The 16,837-nt window shown below is 39.4% G+C and overlaps 2 protein-coding genes across 2 annotated transcripts; one reads left to right on the top strand and one right to left on the bottom strand.

The window, feature by feature from the left end:
• Positions 1-1,624: 1,624 nt before the first annotated feature.
• Positions 1,625-2,418, top strand: FOBCDRAFT_275037 (beta-xylosidase; the record flags this gene model as incomplete). Its single annotated transcript, XM_054704921.1, has 2 exons — positions 1,625-1,944; positions 2,007-2,418. 2 exons carry the CDS (start codon positions 1,625-1,627, stop codon positions 2,416-2,418), a joined length of 732 nt encoding a protein of 243 aa, XP_054560896.1.
• Positions 2,419-3,627: 1,209 nt separating this feature from the next.
• Positions 3,628-4,923, bottom strand: FOBCDRAFT_202558 (glycosyl hydrolase; the record flags this gene model as incomplete). Its single annotated transcript, XM_054704919.1, has 1 exon — positions 3,628-4,923. One exon carries the CDS (start codon positions 4,921-4,923, stop codon positions 3,628-3,630), a length of 1,296 nt encoding a protein of 431 aa, XP_054560894.1.
• Positions 4,924-16,837: the final 11,914 nt, after the last annotated feature.

Genomic DNA, 16,837 nt, shown 5'->3' with positions numbered 1-16,837 from the left:
AAATAAAGATATTATTAAATTAAAGGAATTATAGTAAAATAAAGTTATATAGCTTATAAATACTAATAGTATTAATATTATTAATAAGATATACTAATAGTATTTAAGGCCTATAACTAAAGGTAATCTAAAATATTTATTATATAGCTCTTAGTCTCCTGGCTTTTTGAATATCTTATATATATAGGGACTTATAAGGTAAAAGAAAGGTTTAAATAGGCCTTTTACTTTAATTATAGTATATTATATATTTATTACTTTATTTAACCCTTTTTTTAATTAATCTTATAATATTATATAGCTTAATTAAGCCTTTTATAAGCTTATAGTAATATTAAAGCTATAAATTTCTTTTATATCTATTTATTTTTATTTATCTTATATAAAATATATTTTAAGAAATACTTCTTAAGAATATTATTAATAAAATTAAATTAGTCTTTTAGTATTATATATAGATTAGTTATAATAATATAATATATCTAACTAAATTATCTTTTTATAAGCTTTTAAGATATAACTAATTATAATAGGGTTATATTCTTAGCTTTATATTATGCCTAATAGCAATACATTGTTTAAACTATCCTAAGAGAGATGTAGGGGAAACACTTATAGATTTAACCATAAGAATAGCCCTGCCTCTTTAATTTATATATTCATATCTATAACAAAGGTATAAAGTTCTTGCCTCAAGGTATTATAAGGCGTTATTAGGCCTTGTGATATATATGTGGAGGACGAAGAAAGAGCGGCATTAAAAACGCGGTTCTGATCGGGTTAGGACGGGCCGAGATATCTGTAGATGTATTTAGACTTATTGCATCCCATTGTATGTGTTGCGGGGAAGCATATCGCGGGGAACATGCCTTTCCCCCAATATCATTTTAGGCTAATAGAAGCTTAATTTTAGTTGCGGGTTGGCAGACTGGCTAGACCCTCGTCTCACTAATCAAGAACAATGACGCTGATATCTTTATCCTGGGGTCGAAGTTTGGGGGCGGGGGCGAAGCTGGACTAAGGGCATGACTTGAGGTGGAAAAGATCTTGCGGCTGGTCTCCATATCCCGTCGTTTGTAAGGGGGAACATTTTCTGTTAGACCAACGTGCATCCAGAAGAGATCAACAACCTTGGCGGGGGCAAATCGGTAGCCGGCTTGGCGTATTTGGTCGCCAAGTGCGTTATGTATGTTCTTGACACCGTCTTTTAGAGCTAGGCTCCCTTTGAAGGTGGCAACACGGCGTGAGCTCGTTATCGGGATAACACCTGGTATTCTGTAGTGGCTACCAAAGTAGAGGTGGTTTAGTGACACATTAATGGCATTTCTTGACACGCTTTATGCCCTTAACGTGATGAAACCAAATAAATTTTTTTTTTTTAAAAAAGGCCTTTGCTATCGAATTAGACTAAAAGCGTAGGGCTGAGGGGGAGCGGAGTGGGGGAATAACGAGTAGGGATTATCTAAGAGCTAATGGCGTGGTCATACAGCCTAGACCAGGCAATCAAAGGTGGGTATGTATTGTGTAACGTAAACCAGGTAGTCCAACCCAGCAATCAAAAGCTTTCGCTAGCGTTTCTTGGTACTGTTTTTCGCATGCATTGAAAAACGAACCCGGTAAGGAGATGGCCGCCACAACCTTCCGCAATCCTGTTATCCCAGGTTTCAATCCCGATGCGTCTGTTGCGGTCGTACACGATGCAGGTTCTGCTACCTTTCTTCTTTGCACGTCAATGTTTGAATTCTTCCTCGGTTGCGTCATCTATTTCTCCAAGGACCTGGTCAACTGGTCGCTCATTGGCCATGCCTTGACTCAGCGCAGCCAAGTCGAGATGCGCACCATAGAGCCAGGCACGGGTAGCTGGGCCAGTACTTTGAGGTACCGTCCAATAGACGGCAGAAACGGCCAGGGAAGATTCTACCTCAGCAGCCGTGTGTTCCATCAGTATCGTCCGACCATGGATGCAAGTACTTATGATGAATCGATGCTTAGTTATTGTTGTCAAGGATCGCTTCTTTCCTCGAGGCTTCTATGCTTACACGGCTGACATCTGGGACTCCGATTCGTGAGTCACCACACGGTATCGCTGAAAGATCCCACCTGTTCAAACGAGGGGCGTACTACTACCTCATCACCGCAGAGGGCGGAACGGAGGCTGGGCACCAAGAATGGGTCTTTCGAAGCATAAAAGGTCCTTATGGGCCTTGGGAGTCTCAAGATAAGCCAATGTGGTATAACGAACCGACCGAGGACGTTCAAAGGGCCGGTCATGCCGACATCTTCGAAGATGGGGAGGGCAACTGGTGGGCGGTGCTTCTGGGGGTTCGGCCTATCAAAGACGAGACTGGGAGGTTCCTAGAACCTCAACTCGGAAGGATTGGCCGGTCTTCAACGATGGCTCCAATATATCACTATTAGCCCAAGGCCGGAGGCCCGTGGTTCAGCACCTTACTCAAATAAGAAAAGGTGAGGTTAAGTGGAAGGCAGTTCTTCATGAGAGAGTTCTGGAACTGGGCTGGTATTGGAAAGTACGTGATAGATTTATTATCGTGAACAGTTCTTCGCAAAGCTAACCATGATTCTAGATACGCTCCTGAAAGATTGCTATACCCTTACAGAGCGGCGAGGCGCGCCACGCCTCTATGGGAATTGTTACAGCCTGTCATCGCCAGGGGGCCCCTCCATGTTACTAAGAAAACAGACATCTTACAACGAGACCTTTCAAGCCAAAATGCAGTTCAATCCCAGGAAACATGGTTACGAAGCTGGCATCACGCTCTGGTGGAGTCAATTCTCTCACGCTACAATCGGAATCACACTCGTTGAGCTGTACGATGGTCAGTCGGAAAAAAGAGCCATCCTTCGTTGACCTGAAGGGTTGTTATCAACAGAGACCAGGACCATGAAGTTACCAAACTCGTCAGACCTGCACAGAGAATCATCCAGTACTCTTCAACCATTCACTTTACGGATTGAGGCGCAGCTATCAAGCTATAAACTTGTACTCTCATCGAGAGATCTGAATTGCGATTTTGACTTTCCGGCTAGCTACTTAACCGTGGCACCACCAGTCGGGAGTGTTTACGGTGGGATGTTGTTTGGTTTGTACGCTCTCGGTGATGGAGAACCGGTTCTGGACCCCGCAGACTTCTCAGATATATGTATAATAGAAGGCTGAACGAGGTCTCGACATATCTCGTGTTAGTAGAAGCAATGGCAGAGTCAGTTTCAATAAAAAGGCCAATTGGTGACATAGTAGCTCTCTCACAGCCCAGTTGATTGCAGACCAGGATATCAAAGAACATCGACTGAATGCGTATTTGATCTTGCCCAACTAATACTAGTAATGTATTGCACACCCGAGACAACCAGGTAATCTTACTCTCTCTTGGTTGGGTCCCTGACGAATGGTGGAGTGGTTGACTTCAGACGTTGCAAAGAATATAGATTTCAGGTGTTTAAGCCATAGTCAGATACAAGGTATTGGGACACTGACCAATTATCCTACATGCTTAGATGATTGATTGTGAGGCAAACACTTCTAAGCAGCATATAAGCACATGGCAATTCCTAAATCAGTGAAGTCACCTATCTACTTCATACTGCGCCGTATCGCTCCATCTCCTCTCAACACCCCACAACACCTTGATTCTCATCAGGATACAAGGTACCGTCCGACCTGGTCGCCATTTTCACAATTGCTGGCTTCTCCCGCCAAGGAGCCGCCTTATCGTTGCCGAAGAACGTGCCCCATAGAGTTCCGCATTCATCCTTGAAGAACGTGTTGTGGCCGCCACAAGGTATAGCTTCATGGAACTGACTATAAGGTCCCAACGGATGCGATGCTATGCCGACATAGCTGCTATAACGCCCACCTGCAGCCATGAACTTGGCAACCGACATGTAATACTTCTCTTTCCACTCGAATACGAAGCATCCCTCATCTCCAACATCCATCCTCTTCACGTCGCCAACTGTCGCGTTCCATCCATCATTGATCTTGACGACGTTTCCATTTTCGTAGCACAGATAACCGGAGCGCGGGTCGGTGATGGATGTAAACAAAGATCCGTCAATGTTGTTGAACAATATCGTGTCTTCCCCCCCAGCAACTTTGTAGGGACCTTCCGGCTTCTTCGTAGTTGAAACCAAGAGTTTTGAGCCTTTGGACTGCAACGAATAGATGATGTAAAAATTGCCGTTCAGATACTGAAATTCTGGTGCCCAGACTGCGCGAAAAAGATGTTCATCTTTGTACCACCACCAGGTCTTCTCATCTTTGGTGCCATCACGCTCGAAACTCCAGACAAGGCCAACGTAAGACCATGTATTTAGATCGGTTGATTTCCAAAGATTGATGCCCTCGTTATGAACCCACGCGTCGTTGTCGGCTCCCGTGCCTGAGAGATAATACGTGCCGTCTGGCCCAGCAGTGACCGTCGTATCTCGAAGATTGATGCCTTCAATCGTTGGTTTGATCTCGGGTAAGAGCCCTGACGTTATCACGGAACCGTTGGCTTCCGCTTTGTTGAGAGGTGCCTTGACGTTGACAGCTTGAGTGATCGATGCAGATTCACCGCACGAATTTTTAACCACAGCCTTGAGACTATAAGTCCCCGGACTAAGGTCCCGAGTGTTCCAGAGCAGACCCCATGGATAATCGCGATCCGTGTAGACGGACTTGTCATTGACAAAGAACTCAACATTGTTGATCGTAGTGGTGTCTTCAACAGCTACAGCAAAAGCCATTGAGCCACGAACTGTCCAACCGGAATCTGGAGATTCATAAGGACTTATCAGCGTTATCTTTGGGACAGAGCAGGCACGGGCTGCATTGCAAATTGGTTCAACTGACAAGGCAGGTTGTGCCAGTGCCAGGAACAGGGCAAAGAGATAGAGGGAATGGGCTGCAAGAATTGGCATGCTTCTGGTAGGAAAGGTGGGTTAAAGAAAATGTGTTGACTTTGTAGGGGGCGGTTATTGGGAAAGTCGTGGTCAGCTTGATTCGATGGCATATGGGAACTCTGAGGTTTTATATAAGCTGCTGGCAGTCTTGTAAATAGACTATGACCACGGAGCCAAACCACTCTTCTTGGTAGTTGATTTAGGCTTGTTCAACTGTGGGGAAATGTAATAATAAGATCATGGCTATGTCCAGCGAAATGCGGGGTAAGCATCAAAATACTTACACAGAAGTAGGCGGCCCCATCAGAGGTTTAGGTAGAGTCTGGGGACATGGACCCGAAGAGAGGGGCCAAGGGAAAGGATAAATGAACGGCTCTGGTAATACCTGTCGTCTTCCGCAATAGGCAATAGGGCCTAAGCAATTTAGACAGAACTCCTCTATTGCCAAGTGTTATACCCCACCAACTTTGGGGGTTTATAAATTCTCTTAAACTTAGTTTCAGAATCCGAGGTTGTATTTTCTTAGCCTAAAAATTATTTATAGACAATTCTGATAGAATTATCCATATAAATACAATTTTACAGGCTATATATTATTATAATATTACTTATTACTACCCTAAGTTATTAATTAACTAAAACTTTTACTTAGGGTTAATTAGGGTTATTTAAGATTAGTATTATTTTTAAAGTTTATAAAACTTTAATAGAGGAGATTTTATAAAATAAAATTTAAAATTATATATTTTATTATGTTTTATTATATTTTATTATTATATATATATATTTTTAAGTCTATAAGTTAGCCTTAGAAGGTATATTTAAATATCTTTAAAGTTTAGTATAATTTAGATATTTATTACCTCTTTGGAGGTAAAACTTTATTAAGCTAATAATATTATAATTAAAAACCTTAAATATAACCTAAACCTAGCTATATATATACTAGTTAATAAGCCTTATTTACTTTTTAGCTAGCCTTAATCTTCTTTTTATAACTTACTTTAAAAATATACTTCAATTATTTATTATAGTTTTACCTTATGCTAATTAAAGGCTAGGTAATAAAGATTATATTATAAACTTACTAATAAGTAACCTAATTTAAGTTTTAATTATAACTACTAATAGTTAAAGTGTTATTTTACTATGTTTATTATTAATACTTTATCTTATGACCTGATTTAGTATATTACTAATTAACTAAGTTAATCTTAGTCTATTACCTTATAAATAGAGGCTATTTATTTAATTAGATCTTAAGGTTTAAGGCAGCAGCTATATAACTTATTAACTTAATAATAAGGTTATTATATTCTTAGGCATAGTATATAACGCCTTATCTTATGGTTATATTTAAAAACACCTTGTCTTACTTTATGTATGGCTTTGGTATTACTTCTTTTTTAATAATTACTACTAGTATTATAACTATATTATTATAATACCTATTATTAAAAAAAATCTATAAATACCTCTTTTTAATATACTTTATCTAATAAAAGGCTATAATATAATTAATAAGATTAAAAAAGCTATTAAAAAATATAATTAATATAATTAATAAATAAGTAGATTATTTAAGTAAGTAGGTTACTTTCCTTAATCTTTTTAACTTATAACTTAAAAGCTTAAGCTATAATTTAAAAAGGGCTATTTCTACTTATTAAATTCCTTTTTAAATAACTTAAGAACTTCCTAATAAGTCCTTATATTAACTTCCTAATAAGTCCTTATATTATAACTACTCTTATTATATATATTATAATATTAACTACCTAGTTACTTTAATCTTCCTTAATTACTACTTCTTAATAATTTAACTACTACTTATAGATTAATATCTATTTAATTAATTACTTATAATACTTTTTATATAATTATTTCCTTTATTTCTTATAATTTAATCTTTTTTACCTTATAGTATTAACTTAATATCTTATTTATATTTTAAAGATTATAAAGCTTAGCCCTTAATAAGATAACCTTATATATAATTATTTTTATTACTTTAGTAATTAACTTTAAAGTATTTATAATAGACTCTAAGAAGTTATTATAATATCTTTTAATTTATCTTTTAAGATATTTAAATTAAAATTAGGCCTTAAATATTATTTTTAAGGTCTTTAAAGCCTATAATAGTAATAATTAAATAGTTTTCTTATAAGGTATTAAGGTTTATAGCTATATATTAAGCTTTAAGATTATAATTTCTAGGTTAAAAGAAATAAATTTAACTTCTTTAAAACCCTTTTAGATATTCTTTTTTATAAACGTAGCTTAAAAAGTAATATATAAGTCTAAAAAGAACTTAATCTGAGAAATATAAGTTATAAAGTATTTAATTAGATATTTTATTTTTTAATTATAAGCCTTTTTTAATATTATAAGATACTTAATATTAAAAGGCTAAAGTAAGTAAGATATATAAGTAAGTATATAAAATATAGTAATCTTATAATCCTAATAATATCTTTTAAATTTAATAATATAATAACTTTTATAATTATTACGGATTAGAAGATAATAAATATTAATTAATTAAATACTTATAAATTAATTAAAATTTTTTAATTACTTAAGACTTAGCTTATTATTTATTTATTTATTTTAACTTATTATAATAACTTAGTTAAATACTAAGTTATTTTTTTTTAATATTAATTAATAAGATAATATTAGCTTAAATTAATAATAAATAATAAGATTAATTAACTTTTTACATTAATTATTATAATTATAATAATTTATTTTTAATTTTTAGGCTATAATAATTTTAATCTTTTTTATCTTTTTAAGCTTATAATTATTATTTTAGCTATTATAAGGCTTATTATAAAGCTAATCTTATTAAAGTTTTAAATATTATATTTTATAATTATATTTTATATAAGCTAAAACTAGCTATAAATAATTATAAGGTTTTATATTTAGCTCTTTAATAGTTATATCTTTAAAGTAAATATATTTTTAGTTTTAATTATTACTTAATAAAGTTATAAGCCTAGTGCTTATTAACTAGTAATATATTATAATTAGTTAGTAGAGAATTAATTATATTTCTTATAAAATATAATTATAATAAGAATCCTTATAAATCTAAATTAAAAATAAACTTAATTATTATTTATTCTTTTAAATTAAATAATCTCTATAAGTGTTACAACCCCCGCAGTTACGTCACGTATACCCCACAATTTCATCTAATAATCCACCAATCATAGAATAAGTCATGCAGGATAACTATTATAAGGACGCCGTTATCCCATAGAGCGATGCATCCCAAGGATAACCGCGTCCCCCTAAGGCAGCGTCCTAGCACCTAGGACTCTTAGTATATAGATTACATTTATTAGCACTTTTATAGACTTAGCTTACTAGCTATTAATAAGACTTCCTTATATTAATAAGCCTAATATGTATTATTTAATTATTAGGAGATATAATACCTAACCTGCTTAGTATTAAATGCCCTATGCACTCTATAAATATAAACCTAGTATAAACTAGTTTCCCTATTTAAAACCCTATTTATTATATATTAATAGCTCTTATTTAGAATGTATTATATTAAATAACTAAGTAATATTATACTATTAAGATATTAAGTAATACTAATACCGGACTAGCACCCCCTTATACAGGAGCACTACCTAGTATGGCTAAACTTATGGCTAAGATCCAGCAGATGCGAGGCATTATTAATACTCTTTATGCCTATATTAATAAATAACCTGCTATAAATATACAGACTATAAACAGAGAAAGGGACCTTAGGGAAGCACTAAAACTACCTAAGCCAGAACCCTTTACGAGAAAAGCAGCTAATATAATCCTATTTATTATATAAATAAAGGCATACTTCTATCTATTCCTAAATTAACTAAATACTGCCACTAAGAAGGTATTATATATCTTACTACTAATCTAAGGAGATGCTAAAAAATAATAGGAACCTATTATAAGGGACTTCCTAGAAAATAAAGAAAACCTCTAGGAATAAGATACCTAAAATATCTTTACTAACTAGGATAACTTTAAATAAGCCCTTAAGGATAATTTTAGAGTAATTAATAAAGAATAATAAGCTATAGCTAAACTGCTAGCACTTAAGTAGTATAAGTCTTATGCAGCCTACTCTACTAAATTTTAATAACTTATATCTAAGACCGAATAGGATAATAAGGCCTTAATAGAAATATATTATAAAGGACTAAAGGAAGAGGTTAAGGATAAACTATACCTAGCTAATAGGCCAGAAGGAGGTTTAACTAAGTATATCACTATGGTAATTAAGATTAATAAATAATAATATAAACGCAGAAGAGAGAGAGTAAACTATAGATAAGGTAATAATTTTAACCTATATTACCCTAACTAATAATAGAATAATAATAACTAGGGTAACTCTTAAAACCAGGGACAGCAACGAGGTAACTAATTAAATAATACTATATATAGCATATAACCAGGACCTATAATACTTAGAGCCACCTAGCCAGGTAATAACCACTGCTAATAAGATATGTCTAGATGCAAATGCTATAACTATAACTAGTTTAGGCATATAACACACAGCTGCCTAGAACCTAAAAGGGCTAGGAACCTAAACCAAGGTAAGTAAACCCTAGGATTAATTAAATAATAGGACCCTTAAATAGCTATATATATATAAACATTAGGTATATATAGGTTAGGATATAACATAGAACTCTGCTACTACCTAGGAGAATGCCTTAGGGAAGTAAAAGAAAAATAAGCAGAGGAAGATACAAAAGAATAAGCTAAAGCCAAAAAACGCTATAAAGACTTATAAAAGACATAACAAAGGTATAATGCCAAGGAAGAGATAAAAAAGAGAAGAAAGCAATATAAGAAGGAGAAATAATAAAACCTTAAGTATTATAAGGAAGAAAATAGGCAATAATAGGAGAATAAATAGAGGAAATACCTTAGAGAACCTTAAATCCTTAGAGTAATTAAAGAAGGGAAGGCAATTATCCCTAAAATAGATAGATAAGCCTTAATATCTAGTATTATAAATAATATCCCTATAAAAATAACTATCTAATAAGATAAATTAGCTATTATAGTAAACACCAAAAAAGGGTATATTATAAAGTATAAAGCACCTAGATTCGCTATAATAACACTTTAGAGCAAAGAGGAAGCTATTAAATAAGAATAAGAGGCAGAAACTAAGGCATATACCTACTATTATTAACACTCCTAAAGCATAGGATACAGAGGAGGCGCAGCATAATTAACTATATAATACCTCTGTAAAGAAGATAAATAACTTAAGAATAAGTAGAAATAACCCTATAAACTACTATATGATGAAGTTAGAAAATAAATATACCTATTACCTAAAGATAGGTATATTTAGGGAGCCAAGGAATATAGAAATACTAAGAAAATTAAAGAAATATATGTTACGACCCCAGCGGTTACGTCACGTGTACCCCACAATTTCACTCCTTTCAAGAACCAATCACGATGCAACCATGCAGGGACGACCAGCGTAGGGACGCCGTCGTCCCATGGAACGAAGCGTCCCAAGGACGACAGCGTCCGCACATATCGTCGTCCTCACATCACACACAGTAGTATATAGAACACATTCATTTGCACTTTCATAGAACTTAGCTCACCAGCTATCAATAAAGCATCTTTACATCAATAAGCCTAACACGCATTACTTGATCATTAAGAAACGTGACACTTCGCATCGCTCAGCATCACGCCCTACGTTATCTGCAAACATAAACCTAGTACGGACTAGTTTACCTGTTTGGAAACCCAACCGTCACACGTTGATAGCTCTTGTTCAGACCGTACCGCGTAACGCTGAGCAATATCCACGCAATGGCACCTGCTACTCCAAACCGCCCTTCAACCGCAGGACGTGCCCAGCACGTTACTCCCCCTGAGGAACCACGACCCCTCGCAGAGGAACTGCAGGAGGTCCCAATGGAAACGGACGAAGAGGACGAGATACAGAGTCCTCCTATTCATCCGAATTCCCATGAGGACGAAGTCAAGAAGCTCAAGAAAAGACTTCGTGACCTGGGAAAACAGCATGACACCCTCCTGGACAACGCCAAAAACAACGCCAAGATCGCGCAAAACAGGATCGAGGCCTTGGAGAAGAAGGTGGCCGACCTCGCCGAGATTGCAGAGTCACTCGGAAAAACAGCTGAGAACAGTCAGAAGCTGTACAAGGAACATATCGAACACACCGCAGCTCTTACTGCTACCGGAAAAGACCCTGGAGAGATCCTTAGACCCCGTCAGCCTGACTCGTTCAACGGCGACGCCGATAAATTACAAGGATTCCTCACCAGCCTTCGGAGTTACCAAATGTACTACCCGATTCAGTTCACCACCGAGGAACTGAGGGTTCGACACGGGATGGGATTCCTCAAGGACAAGGCGTTACGAATGATGGAGCCTATCATCCGCGACTATGTCAATAATCCACCCCACGAACGGAAGCAAATGACCAAATATGTCTATGAGAAATACGAACACTTCGAATCCGAACTCAGGAATGCTTTCGGAATCATGGACGAAAAACGAATGGCGGAAATGAAGATCCGGCAACTCAAACAAAGAGGATCAGCTGCAGACTACCTAGCTGAATACCGCTACCAGGCAGCCAAGTTAAACTGGGGCGAAGAGGCCCATATGGCACAGGTATACTTGGGACTCAAGTCCGAAGTAAAGGATGCCATGGTGAACATTAGGCCCAAGCCCAAGGATTTAAACGAACTTGCCAGCATCGCTGTAGAAATCGACAACCAGCAGTATGAAACGACGTAAAGAAAAAACAGGCTGAGAAACACGGAGGATCATACAACCCCCGGTGGAACACCAAACAGCAAAATGCCAATCAAGGACGCAAGAGACACGTCGACACTCAACACGGAACTGAGCCTGGACCCATGGTCCTCGGGGCCACACAGCGAGACAACAACAGAAGACCCCGCGACATGTCCAAAATCAGGTGTTACAATTGCAACAGGATGGGACATATGGCCAGCAAATGCCCGGAACCTAAGAAACCTAGAGACCCTAATCGAGGTAAGCAAACACTAGGAGCAACTAACGAACAGGACCCTCAGATGGCCATCAAGACCCAGACACTGGGAATGACACGAAGTCTGTACGACATGGCGGAAACCACCGCCCTGTATGAAGACTACACGCCAGCAAAAGAATGGAACCCGCACCCGGACAGCTCAATCAGAGAGCCCCGGGATATATTTCCCACTTACGAGGAAGCAAACAAAGAGAAACCAGAACCACGAACTAGGGAAATCCAAAATCAACTCCAGAGAGAAAGGCATGCACAAAGGATGCGAGACGAAGAAGCATACCGCAAAAGGATGGCAGAATACAACGAAAGGAGAAAACAGAAACTTCGCGACGATCCTGAATACAGAGAACGAACAAACGCCCGACACAGAAAATACAAGCAAGACAAGAAGAATAGCACACAAGATGCACCCACCGAAACCCTAGGCATGATGAGAGAACAAAGACTCTCAAAACAAGGAACAAAGGAATACCTAGAGGGTCTACAAGGGAAGGACGCTACCCCTAACAAGGGCAAGCAACCCGAAGTACTCAAACAAGTGGATGATATCCCAGTTAGAGTCACCCTACAAGACACCGAGCAGGCATTCCAAAAGGCACGAGAGGCAGGAGCAAAGATCCGCACCTACCACCATCGACAATCCCGCCACATGGGACACAGAGGAGGAGTAGCACGAGAAACCGCACGATACCTCCGCAAACAAGATGAACGCCTGGAACAGAAATGGCAACAACCCTACGAACAACTGTTCGACGAAACAGGCAGCAGGATGTGGACCTCACCCGAAGACAGGTACACCCAGGAAGCCAGAGAACATGGCGAAACAAACAAACTCGCACCCCTGAACATACGCGCCTACCACATGGACACTGCTACAAACCCACTCCACAGGGAACCAAAGTTCAACGTCAAGGACGATGTAAGAACATTTCCAACGCATTCAGAACATGAGGAACTATCGTGGCTCTCATGCAAATATCATTGGTGTAAGGAACATAGACAAAACAAGGAAGACAACGACTGCTTTCCTGTGACGATTCCTGGCACACCGAACGACAAGCCCTACCTAGCAACTGAAACAGAAGGATACCTAGTACACCTATGGTACGAAAATCTCGGAGTAGTGGAATTACGGTTCCATATGCCGTACTATCGCGAGATCCAAAAGAACAAGAACCTCTGCGAAGGAATCAAGCAAATGACGCTGGAAATCACAGAAGTTGAAAAAGAACTCGAAGCCTTGACCTTGAAAGAATGTGCGAAACAAGGAAGCACCTTCAAATCCATCGACTTCGGCGAAGGATTCGATCAGGCTTCAATCGACGACACCAGTTCGGAGGACACGATGCCAGACAGCGAACTCGAAGCCATAGAGGAATTCTTCAAAAAACCTCACGACACCAGAGGGAAGCCAACAGACGAACAAAAGAAAGCATGGCGACGATGGTGCAGATATGAGTTAGAACTCATGAAAGAACGACAAGAACTAAGCGAGGTGGATCACATCGAAGGATGTACGGATCCGGAAAAATGTCACCAACTATACCTCGAAAACATCGGAGCGTTACATGACAGACAGATGACGGAATCCGAAAAATATGAAGCACGTCTAAAGACATCTGAAAAACAATACGAAGAATTGGAAATACGCTTTCAACAGCGACTATTCGACGACGAATTCAGCAACGATTGCACCGACGGCGAAGAATGCGCAGACAGCGACTGCGAACAAACTCACAAGGACGCCTCGGGAAAAGAGATACGCTTCCTGTAACAACAGAGCCACAGGAAAGCGCCAGACAAGGACGGACAAGACCCGTACCTACAAGTGCTCTGGGAGCCACACAAGACAACAAACCCGATCGCCTAGTGCTACGAGCTCAGATCAAGGGAAGATGGCTAAACGCATGGATCGATAGTGGAGCAAAGAAGAACTTCATCGACCCAAGAATAGTCACAAAGCTAGGATTACCATGGAAGAAGAAGCGACTGTCATACCGACTTGTGAATGCGGAAGGACAGTACTTTGATTACAACAACGGTATTGTGGATCAAGAGATTGATCACCTCAAGGTCCGTATCGGAGGAAAGAATCAAGGGATAAGCTTCGACATCATACCTTTGGGAGAGAATATGGACATTCTACTTGGTATGAACTGGCTTAGACGACAAAACCCGCACATCGACTGGAGGACCGGCCAGATCACTTTCCCCAGTGACCCCGACAGCGATAGTAAAACGATCACGATGAGCAAGAAGAGATCTCAATCCACGACTAAAGGAGAAAGCGTGGACCGGCATGGAACAAAGATTCCACCACCTCCAAAAGGAGTACGACACAAGCACAAGAAAGGCCAAAGAAATAAAACAGAAATCCTAGGCATTCTCCAACAACAAGATCCAAGAAAGGACGAACCACCAACGACAAGCCAGGACCGACTAAAAAACATTCCGAAAGAATACCGGATATACGACAAACTGTTCAGAGAAGAATTAGAAACAGGAGTCCCCGAACACAGCCAATGGGACCACGAAATCAATCTCACAGACGACAACTTACCATTTCAGAAGTTGTATTCGCTCAACGAAAAAGAGCTACGAGTACAGAAGGAATACATCGACGAGATGCTAGCAAAAGGCTATATCAGGGAATCTAGTTCACCCTCAGCATCATCCATGTTCTTTGTACCAAAAAAAAACGGAAAGGATAGACCCGTCATCGACTACCGACCGGTCAACGCGAAAACCATCAAAGATCGAACCCCGCTTCCGCTCATCACGGAACTCAAGGATCGGTTACAAGGCAAAAAGATCTTCACAGCTCTAGACCTTAAAGGCGCGTACAACCTCATCCGTATCAAGGAAGGAGACGAATGGAAGACGGCGTTCAGAACCAGATTCGGACTGTTCGAATACCTGGTAATGCCTTTCGGTCTCACCAACGCACCCGCAACGTTTCAGCGGATGATCAACAGCGTACTTCGACAATACCTCGACATCTTTGTAGTCTGTTACCTGGACGACATCCTAATCTTCTCGGACAACGAAAAAGAACACAAGGAACACGTCCACAAGGTCTTGAAAACACTACAAGACGCCAAGCTATTGGTCGAACCAGAGAAAAGTCACTTTCACGTTACGAAGGTAGACTTCCTGGGACACACCATCACACCCGGAGAAATCCGAATGGAAAAGAAGAAGATATCCGCGGTAGCAGAATGGAAAGTACCCAACAACGTCAAAGAACGCAAGCCTTCTTAGGCTTTGCCAACTACTATAGACGATTCATTAAGGACTTCAGCAAGATCGCGAACCCCTTAACAGAACTTACGAAGAAGGATAAGCCCTTCACCTGGAACGACAAGGCACAAGAAGCCTTCGACGGGCTCAAACAATCAATCCTCAGCGAACCCGTACTAGCGATGTTCGATCCCGACAAGGAAATCGAACTAGAGACGGATTCATCGGATTTCGCACTAGGAGGGCAAATCGGTCAACGAGACGACACAGGAAAATTGCACCCTATTGCCTTCTATTCACACAAGTTGCACGGAGCAGAACTTAACTATCCAATCTACGACAAGGAGTTCTTAGCAATTGTCAACTGTTTCAAGGAGTTCAGACATTACTTAATGGGAAGTAGACATCAGGTCAAGGTTTACACCGACCATCAAAATATTTCGTACTTCGCCACGACACACGAACTCAACCGACGACAATTACGCTACGCAGAGTACCTATGCGAATTTGATTTTGTAATCATCCACCGCAAGGGATCCGAAAATGGAAGAGCAGACGCAATCAGTCGACGACCAGATTACGACACTGGCACTACCAAAGCAAGAGAACAAGTGCTAGAAAAGAACGAAAAGGGAGAATACCGATTCACCCAACAAATGCAAACATTGGGATGGATACAAGCAGCAGACACCAAAGAAATTCCAGGAGATCCACAAGAGTTTATCCAAGAATTCCACGCACATCCACTACATGGACACCCAGGGGTCACCAAGACCCTGAAACGGCTATTACAGCAAGGATATCGCACGACACGAAAGGTAGTAGAAGAGGTTGTCAAACAATGCGATGTCTGTGCTAGAACGAAAGCACGACGACACAAACCCTACGGAGAACTACAACCAATCGAAGTTGCAGAACGACCATGGAGTTCAATCACTATGGACTTCATAACTAAATTACCGTTATCTGAAGACCCCTCAACCGGAATCTTTTACGACAGTATCATGGTTATCGTGGACAGACTCACGAAATTCTCAATCTACTTACCCTACAGAGAGGCAACGGACGCAGAAGTCATGGCCTACATTTTCTACGACAGGGTAGTAAGAGAACGAGGATTACCCAAGGAAATCCTATCGGATAGAGGACCGACATTTGCCTCTAAATTTTGGCAATCGCTTATGGCACTCATGGGAGTCAAACACCGGCTCACAACGGCTTTCAGACCACAGGCAGACGGACAGACAGAACGAATGAACCAAGTGCTAGAACAGTACCTTCGGTGTTACATCAATTACGAACAGGATAACTGGGTTGAGAAACTACCGAACGCCCAGCTAGCCTACAACACCGCCTACAACGAAAGTACGAAACTCACGCCGTTCGACGCAAACGCCGGATTCACCCCAAACGCGTACTACGACGCTCAAGAACCCAAGAATGTGAACCCCGCAGCCATTATCGCAAGCGACAAGCTGAAGGAAATACACGACGAACTCAAGACAGAGCTAGAATTCGTCAGAAAAAGGATGCAGAGACACTATGACCCTAAAAGGTTGAAGGGACCAACCTTTAAGGAAGGGGACA

Source organism: Fusarium oxysporum, chromosome VI, assembly GCF_013085055.1.
Source record: "Fusarium oxysporum Fo47 chromosome VI, complete sequence".
NCBI lineage: Eukaryota > Fungi > Ascomycota > Sordariomycetes > Hypocreales > Nectriaceae > Fusarium > Fusarium oxysporum.
Note: the sequence above shows the minus strand (reverse complement) of the source record. Positions and strands in the feature narration are given on the sequence as shown.